The 10,000-nt window shown below is 38.9% G+C and overlaps 1 protein-coding gene across 1 annotated transcript in view; it reads right to left on the bottom strand.

The window, feature by feature from the left end:
- The window catches only part of LOC127417080 (protein arginine N-methyltransferase 8-B-like), a 22,386-nt gene that overhangs the window by 9,885 nt on the left and 2,501 nt on the right, over window positions 1-10,000 (bottom strand). The window contains exons 2-4 of the mRNA XM_051656804.1: window positions 7,048-7,278; window positions 5,047-5,202; window positions 280-343 (exon numbers count right to left, since the gene is read on the bottom strand). Of these exons, the coding sequence (XP_051512764.1) occupies window positions 280-343; window positions 5,047-5,202; window positions 7,048-7,278 (451 nt within the window). The remainder of the gene's footprint in view (window positions 1-279; window positions 344-5,046; window positions 5,203-7,047; window positions 7,279-10,000) is intronic.

The raw sequence follows: 10,000 nt of genomic DNA, 5'->3' as shown, positions 1-10,000 counted from the left end.
CTCTCAAATATGAAACTTTTTAAGTTTTGTCATATAGCACCAATTTTACAGTGTCCTTTGTAGCCCTTTTTCACTCTAAATCCTCAAAGCACACTGCACATTTGCAATTTAATATCTAAATACTTAATAATTAATATTCTGATTACTGCAGAAGAATTTGAATTATGTATATTTATTAGGCTAAATAGAGGAATGCTTGACAACCACTTTTTATCCCGTCTTATACTTTGTCATCTAGCTTTACACACACACACACACACACACACGGTCTCTTCTTACCACTGTCCAGATGATTGGCCTTGATGATTTTCTCTGAGTATTCTGATATGCTGGAGCATTCGATCTGAAGAAGAGAGAAACAACAATGTTGAAATTGATTCTGAACTTCTAGTGGTTTTTCCTTCTGCTCTCTGCTGTTGAAAAAAAAAAAAACTTCTCAAACTAGCATGAATTTTGGCAGAATTTATTTATGCTATGTATTTTTATTCTTTTTTTTGTCAGGATCTATTAAAGCTGATGTGAGTAATTTGTTCAAATATTTTGTTCTATCTCAGCTTAATACACAGAGACAATTATGATAAACCATTCATTTGTTGATAACCCTGAAAACTGTAAACACTGTGGCATTTCAACATTCAAATTCAGCTTTAAGTTTTTCAAAAAATACAGTAAAAATGCAATTCATGCAACATTTTGTTGAATACACTTATACTATGATTAACATGTTTTCAATTTCTGAGTTCAAAGTTATTGTAGTTTTGTGTATTTTTATGACTTAATAATCTCCTTTACTTGATGGTTACACTACTTGACATTTTTAAAGTCATGAAATTAATTTATCTGTAGAAAATGCTATAAGGCCTAGATGTTTTCCAAAAATCTATGAAACCACAACATTTCTATGAACTTGCCCCCCGTTTTAAACTTGATTTTAAAGAGATTTCCTATTTTTGTTATCTCAGATAACATTATTTGTCAATGACCATTATGCTTGTGAGTGCTGGTTAGTGCTGGTCAGTGCTGGTTGGGTTAGTGCTGGTTAGTGCTGGTTTAGTGCTGGTTAGTGCTGGTCAGTGCTGGTTGGGTTAGTGCTGGTTAGTGCTGGTTTAGTGCTGGTTAGTGCTGGTCAGTGCTGGTTGGTTTAGTGCTGGTTAGTGCTGGTTTAGTGCTGGTCAGTGCTGGTTGGTTTAGTGCTGGTTAGTGCTGGTTGGGTTAGTGCTGGTTAGTTCTGGTTTAGTGCTGGTTAGTGCTGGTCAGTGCTGGTTGGGTTAGTGCTGGTTACTGCTGGTTTAGAGCTGGTCAGTGCTGGTTGGTTTAGTGCTGGTTACTGCTGATTTAGTGCTAGTCAGTGCTGGTTGGTTTAGTGCTGGTTAGTGCTGGTTTAGTGCTGGTTAGTGCTGGTTTAGTGCTGGTCAGTGCTGGTTGGGTTAGTGCTGGTTAGTTCTGGTTTAGTGCTGGTTAGTGCTGGTCAGTGCTGGTTGGGTTAGTGCTGGTTACTGCTGGTTTAGTGCTGGTCAGTGCTGGTTGGTTTAGTGCTGGTTACTGCTGATTTAATGCTAGTCAGTGCTGGTTGGTTTAGTGCTGGTTAGTGCTGGTCAGTCCTGGTTGGTTTAGTGCTGGTTTAGTGCTGGTTAGTGCTGGCTTAGTGCTTGTTAGTGCTGGTTAGTGCTGGTTTAGTGGGCCAGTTGTAACCCCTGATTATGGTCCTGGTCTGGTGAAGATTGACAAAGGACGTTAGATAATTAAGAAGCCTGGTGGGGACAAACCGCCTCACCAGCACCCTAATACACACCATATCTTTATCTTGATGCCATCTATCAGAGAAGACATAGCACTGCAAAGAAACGGTCAAATGAAACATGTGCTGTTGCTTTATTTAATGACAGTATGAATGATGTGGGGAAACAGATGCAGACATTTCTTAATATAAGTGTAAGTAGGTGTGTGCACCCCTGCATATATTATTATATAGCTTGTTTGATGAGATTGAAAAGACTAATATCCCAATAAATGTGTTTGATATCTAATGTCCTTCCACTTTGACAAAGTCTGCATTGAGTGTGTGTGATCTTTTACAACTTAAAGTCCCTCTCTCCATCAGATACAGTCCTCATATTCCAGCTTCCTTGCGGATCTTTTTTTTAACATTTATAAACCGTGCTGAGTTTCCAGCTCTTAGACAGAAATATACATAAACGAGCACACGCAGTATCAGAGCTGTCATTGGCCCGATGCTAAAGGAAGGAGGAGGGATTTAGTAGAAGTCGGCAATCTCTTGCTGCTGTAGAAACGAGAGGTTGATTCCAGACAGCTGAGATTCGTCTGTCTCGCTGTGTCTCCCAGCCATCATTAGTGTTTATAGTTATCTCTGTCAACTTGAGTTTAGCATACAGACAATATAATCAGATCCCTCACTGTCACTCGCACCTGTTTCTGGAAACTCTTCACATTGTGCAGTGGGTCAGCAGTGCATGAGAGTTTAAAGTAATCAGTGATGCCAGTAACAGAGTCAGCAAGAGAATAGTGTTAGATGTGCATGATCAAGGAAAGAGAAAACAGCATAGGCCTGAACTAAACATAGATCAAGGGCGAAAGTTTGCAAACAAGACCACTTTAAGCATTTAATATGATTTAATCATTTTTATATATAACTCAGTGTTTGGGTTATTTGGTGAGGGTTTTAGCAATATTCAAATGCTACTAGGCTAATATGCTTTCTATGTTCATTTAGAAATATATTGGCCGGAATTTTCTGGGATGAATATTTGTTATCACAGAAAATAATTTAGACTTTTCGCTCATTTACAGTAATGCACTTACAATGGAAGTCTATGGGTAAAAGCATTGCACTTGAAAGTAATCCACAAGACGTGTTTGATAAATCGCGTTCTACCCTTAATGTATAGCTAATATAAATCTCAGCTCCAGTCATGAATGAGTTTCACATGATACACACAAGGATACCGGAATTGAACTGTTTAAATCGAGAAAAATTCAGCCACAGGAAATACGTCAGTAACGTATAAGTAAAAGTGCATCCAGTAGTCCCACCGCTAAAAGAAGGATTTAGGCTTCAAAGTTGCAGCACAAATAATACACATTTATGTATGGAAGAATTTATATAGGTGCTTTAACAAAAATACAACTTTAACATTTCTGCTTTTAAACTGTCCCGAATGCCTTGCCCTACAGACGTGCCTTGTAAATGCATTACTGTAAACATGACTTTTGTCTGTCTGACATTATTGTGCACAAACATGCTTTATTTTACATGAAGTTACATGGTACACATAATGTTAACTTGTATAAACAGCATCCAACCAGTTCAGAATTGGAACTTGTGTTTAAAAGCCTGAACAACAAAAGCAAACAAACATAATATATGGATGTTGGCTTCACAATAAAACATGCACTCAGCTTCCAGCTTGTTTCTGCACACCCATATTATTTTTCGTTTTGTGTTGATCATTTATCTTCACTGTACTGAGCAGGTGTTTCTTTGACTTCATGTGTAAATCCTGAGTTAGAATTGTTCATTATCGCAGTGTAACTGGAGAATAGCAGTGAGGTGCAAATCAATGACAGCGGCTCGGTATTACGAGGGAGTCTCGCTCTTTTCGGAAAACAGGGAAAAGCTCTCAGAATGTTCTGACTCCTGAGGCTGTTGAGACACAGAAAATCAAGAAAAATATTTGCCCGAGAGTTTTTCTCTGTTCATACCCTGACTTGACTTCATGCATTGGGGATGCATTAAATGAGATGGGATGGTTTGAATGGGCAGACAGCAATAAAGCGAGAGGGAAAGAAAGACAGAAGGAGCCACTAAACAAAAAAGAACTGTGACAGTATCCTGGAATCAGATGGTAATACCCATTGCACGTTGATATGTATTATGGTACTAAATGATGAATCATGTACAGTGATGTTTACATGATACACCAATGAACTTCAATGAATACCATGTTACATCCATGGTACAGTGGCCCCAAAAAGTATTTGTGCATTTAAGAAACATCTGAAAATACCTGAACATCATTGTATTAGATAAAGTAAGTAACATTTATGTTAAAGAAAGTTAGCAGGTGTTTTCAAGCAAACCATTTTACAAGGTTTGAACTGATGAAACAATAGATATACTGTTCAAAATAAAGACAGAAATGTAGTCCAATTTAGTGGGACATGCACTTAAAATGTTCTTAGCACAAGTTTATTAAAAGTAATTGCAAGGGGGTCTGGGTATCTCAGCGAGTGTTGACGCTGACTATCGAATCCAGGGTGTGCTGAGTGACTCCAGCCAGGTCTCCTAAGCAACCAAATTGGCCCGGTTGCTAGGGAGGGTAGAGTCACATGGGGTAACCTCATCGTGGTCGCTATAATGTGGTTCTCGCTCTCGGTGGGGCGTGTGGTAAGTTGTGCGTGGATCGCGGAGAGTAGCATGAGCCTCCACATGCTGTGAGTCTCCGCGGTGTCATGCACAACGAGTCACGTGATAAGATGCACGGATTGACGGTCTCAGAAGCGGAGGCAACTGAGACTTGTCCTCCACCACCCGGATTGAGGTAACCGCGCCACCACGAGGACCTACTAAGTAGTGGGATTTGGGTATTCCAAATTGGGAGAAAAGGGGATTAAAAAAAAATTTAATTGCAAAATGGCTAAACAATTGAAATAAGTTCTGATAAAGTTTTAGTATGATTTGTTTGTAGATGACACTTATTATATTTTGTTATCTAATGCAATGAAATTTATTCATACTTTTTGGGGTCACTGTTAATGATCCTAACCCCTACTTTTTATATATATTCTAGTGGGGCTGATGAAAAACAAAAGAAGCATATTTGGGGAGCAGGATCAGGTCTTATCATGGATTACGTGTGTGGTAATATGGCATCAATTTTCCCACAAAAGAGGATTATTCTTGACACATTTAAAAGCTCTGAGCCATTTGTCACGGCTGCCACGCATGATGCAATTTTAGCCACTGAGGACCATTCCAGCATGTACGGGCTCCTGCAGTTTTAGGCATAAGGCGTGTCGTCCTCTTACCCCGTACACGTGCTTGGCTCCGGCCTTGGCAGCAAACATAGAGAGGATGCCAGTTCCACTGCCCACATCCAGCACGATCTTGTCTTTGAAGATGTGTTTGTTGTGGTACATGGAGTTCCTGTATGTCAATGTCCGCACTTCATCCTTTAACATCTCCTGCACAAACAAACACACTTTTTACTGCACTGTTACATAATGACTGTGTTTCAGTACCTGGTGAGCTGTCAATCTAGACAGGAGGACTGCACGATTATGACAAAAATCACAATTGTGATTATTTCCTTTGATATTGTAATTGTGATTATTCATTCATTTGTTGCTCAACTGGTAGAGAATAGTACTAGAAATGCCACATTCATTTGATTCCCAGAGAACACATGTAAACATTAAGTGCATTGTAGGCTTTGGATAAAAGCATCTGCCAAATGCATAAATCTAAGTAAACATAAAAGTTACATGTTTGACTTTTTAATATTCATGCAGGTCTGTGTTTTCATCTGGTAGATCAGTAACTGCACAAAAAACACTATTGTCAGAACACGAGCGCACAAACACAAACATTAGACGCACGTATAAAGGGCTCTGACATTCTTTGAAAACCTTTGATAACATGAACATGTTCTGTCACTGATAAAGCGTGCCTCTTTAGATCTATGCAGCTTTTCCGGTGTACGCCTCTGTCACACTGAGATGACAGGAGGGAAAAAGATCTGACCTATATTCTAAAAATAAATCTGAACAAAATTAATCTTGCAGGTTTTCCGCTCTCTCCCATCCGACAATTCAACTACACCCTCCGGCTCCACCCTTCTCTCCTGCTCCATTTCTCTGCATTCTCTGCATTAATCACAGGGTTGTGCTGTAACGGAACACATGTAACGGCGTTACGTATTCAGAATACAAACATGAAGTAACTGTATTCAGCCCTGTTACGTTTTCAAGCACCTGTGTTCATAATTCAGTTACTTTATAAAATTGTGTAAGAATACTTCTCTCATAATAAACACAAATTGGGCAGATGTGAAAGAAAATGATTGTCAATCAAGTAAGAAACTGTTTTTTCTAAAGAGCGCACACTAGACACTCGCTCTCTCTCTTCCTTTTAGATCAGCAGCAGCGTGTGAGCAGTGTATTCACAACAAACTGGGTTCATTTAAAAACATAATCGCGGGTTAAAATCAAAGAATTGCGGGTTGTTTTTTTGGGATACTTTAAAATGGACCGTGGTCACCAAAAGGTTTGATGGTAGACACTAAAGAATAAAAATGCAACGTCTTATTCGTGTACAGTAATTCTCAGATTTAATATCTGGCAATTGCACCACCACATCTGAATAATCAGCATGCTGCCAGCTGTGCAACAGTTTCAAAACAGTCGGCGATGTTATTTCCAAAAATATAACATTCGCGTGCATGATACGTTGTTTCCCGCGATTAATACTGTTTAAATACATTTATGCAGCTGCATATGCGGCTTCTGTAAAGACGGAGTAAATAGCATATGATGAGTTTCATCCACATCAAAAACTGTTGAGAAATATCATTAATGACAATCAAACTATTAATAGGTAAATATGGGAGAAAGTACTGCAAAGACTAAAAGAAGGAAAAGGACTTGAAGTAGATCAGAGTCCAAACGACAACAGAAAACCTTTATGTAAATAACTACTGTGAAACCTGTGGCTTATAAACGTATGGGGGGCTAGTTCAGTGCAACACTTAGTGTAATATACAGGCATGTTAATATTATTCCTCACTTTTAAAAAACATCTCATATGAAGTGATTCATAAACATAAATAAAACAACAATAAAAAAAAATAAGTAAAAGAACTAAAAGTGTTGGTAATGTAAAATAAAATTAATTAAAAGGCCTTAATATGGAAATATTAATAATATAATATTCCGCCCAACCCCGATTATACATAACACCTGGCTTGAATCACATTGACTGATGTACTTCTATCCTACACGATAAACCTCACTTCTCTGATCTGCTCATACCTCATGAATGCCGAAGTGTGCGTAGGAGTCAAAGTAGTAATCCTTGGAGGTCATCTCGTCTGGGTTGAGGAACTTGGACATCTTTCCTCTGCCAGGGCAGCTGGGTAAGGTGGCTGAGTGAGGCGTGTGTGATGAGTGTGTGGGCCGCTGTGTATAATGGACCGATGACACTGGTTTGGGCAGGGGGGACGGCTGGACGGACTGGGATGGGGCTGCACTCAGAGGCTCTTGCTAGAAGTTACAAAGGAGAAAACAATTAAACAGGGACATATAAAAACTTGAATCTCATGAGAAAATATCTGGGGTCTTGTGACTGTCCCAAATGGCACCCTAAGCTCTTGCAGTCCTCCTCTGAGTCCAGACTTTGGTGACGTAAGCAAGTGTAGAACGACTGGGGTCCTAGTCAGGAAGTCCATTCGGGTGCATGAATTATAAAAGTGTGCATTTGGGACAGGCTTCAACACTTCAGTCAGATGATGCATTTTATACATAATGTGTTTTATATACTGACAATCTTAACAATAATTATTATTAGTAGAAATCATGACACTGGTAAAGAAACACATTTTAAACTCACTCTTGAATATTTGTTTTTATTAAATAATTCCAATCAACACACTGACAATAAATCATTACAAGATACAAGATTTAATCACTAACCTCTGAAATCAGCACATATTCTGTATATTAACAACTAAAATTATCATGACTCAGACACCTGGACGGTTGCATGCAGGTGCTTTAAAACAGTCAAATGCATAGAAAGAACAAACATCTCACACACCCTAGAAGGTCACATAACTCATTATATTTATAATTATATAAACAGATTTTAATTATATTTATATCATCTGCATTCAGTGCTTCAGTCAATGCTGCGTGATCAAGCGGCGCTCTCTAGCGGGTGTGTGTGACACTCAAGCAGTGGCAACATACAATTCAAATTGCAATGTTTTCAAAATGATCCCTTCCCAAATGTTGGCTAAAGATGCAGAAAGCTTGAAACACGTCACAGATCATATCAATAGTCAGCGATCTGTCTAAACCATTGTGGTAAAACAACAAGCGGTGGAGATTTGTGGTTGTCCCATTAATATCCATACTGTATGATTTGAAGTAAGATTTAACTGTCATGTCTGTAATGCATTATTATGGGTATTTAAAGTAAAGGAGGGAGACCACTTGTTTATCATATTTGTTGACAACGCTGAGGCCAGTTATGGTCCAATTAACATGTGCACATGCTGGGCGAGGCCGATCTACTGGTATAATTTCAGCGTTTACATAACATTTAAAAACAAAAGTTAAATTATTGTTCGACTAAAATCGAGTTGTATTCACTTGAGCTTAAAAAGTGTCCTATATCAGGTGAGGAGAGTCTTCCTCCTTTCCCAGTATGTCTAGCATTTGTCTGTCACACTTCTAAAAGCTGGCAAAAGCATTCTGTGCCCTGTTAGCAAGAGGGAGTGCAGCACAGTCAGAAGAGTGGTGGTACACATGGTGAGACTCTCAGGTTCAGATTAGCACATCTACTACCTGCAGAGAAGCTTGTCCCTTTAATTCTAAGAGATAAAACTAATGTACCATCTTCCCAAATTACAGCACTCACATGGGAATTAAAGTGGCACTTGATTCACTGGATGCTGTGTCTGCATCTAACTAACTAAAGTTTTTCATCAATATTATATTTCACAATAAAAATGAAGCAATGTTGAGATAGGTGAATGTTCATCCTGAAACCGTATATTGCGTTTTCTTTCTTTCTTTTTTGCACATGTATGTGCGTCTGTGTGTGTGTGCAGCCTTTTTTTCTCAGAGGATTTAAAATAATGAGTGTCAGCAGAGGGGGCAGAACAGCTGTATGAAGAGGCATAAATGTGTCAGGATTGCATCTATTAGAGAGATAGGAGGAGGAACACATGTCCTTGCCCCTCCAGTCAACTAACAAATCTCATTTCACATTCTATTTTTAACCTCAACAAATGGCACATTTCAGCAATGCTCCACCTTTAAAGCAAGCTCTTGAGGGGAGAGCAAAATAGTTTTTCGTGACATAACTAGATTGATGTGCTCATGGGAAAAACGGGTGCTCATGGGAATCTTTTACAAATAGCGCTGCCATGGCTTTCCTCTGGTGTGAGTTTATGATGAAAACATCAACTTCAGTTTCAGAATGTCCCTTTTTAAAGAGCTTAAGAGTTTCTTTGCATTGCATATCTAAATTATGCATGTGTTCAGAACAGCTCGTATGAATTTTGCAGATGCACGTGCAGCCCTGGGCATCGTGCAGTGAAGTTGCAACTGTCTGTGTGCATTTCGAGTTGTGTTTTCTTCAGAAAGCATCACAACTGTAAGCTTTCTATACCTTTAAAACCCACTGCTGACCTTGAAGTGGACATCAGCCTATTGCAAGGCTGTAAAACCTCTCAAACGATTGCATTCATGTTAATAGCATTTCAAGAACAAAAAGTGAGACATATTTAACTAGAGATGCAAATATTTAGGATGCATCTGTCAGTTGCTTAAAAGCCTACAGTTTACACCAAACCTTCCATTCACTTTCTGTGGATTTACTGGACGTCTATTTGACAGACTAACAGCACTAGGACAGTCTTCAGCCTACCTGCAATTTTGGGAGAGTTTTCAGAAGTCAGGCCACATCCATTAGACAGTTTTAAAGATCCCCTGACATTGTATGATGGCCTACTGCTGCACTGAACTTTGCTAGGAATTTATAACAACAGCTTCTTTTTCTAAACCTCTTTTCTTCATTCTTTAATAGACATGGAATAGATTTCATGCTTCAGTGACCATGTCAATATATTCCATCTGGTTAATCCCTCATTGAGGATTGTCTAAAGTTCAGGGACACTAATTAGACTGAAACTGAAGTGTTTTGCTCAAAGGCACAGTCAGATTGTAATCTCAGTTTCCCGTCCATCCCATGATCACC

The sequence above is a fragment of the Myxocyprinus asiaticus genome, chromosome 26 (assembly GCF_019703515.2).
Source record: "Myxocyprinus asiaticus isolate MX2 ecotype Aquarium Trade chromosome 26, UBuf_Myxa_2, whole genome shotgun sequence".
Lineage (NCBI taxonomy): Eukaryota > Metazoa > Chordata > Actinopteri > Cypriniformes > Catostomidae > Myxocyprinus > Myxocyprinus asiaticus.
This window is presented reverse-complemented; position numbering and strand designations above follow the sequence as displayed.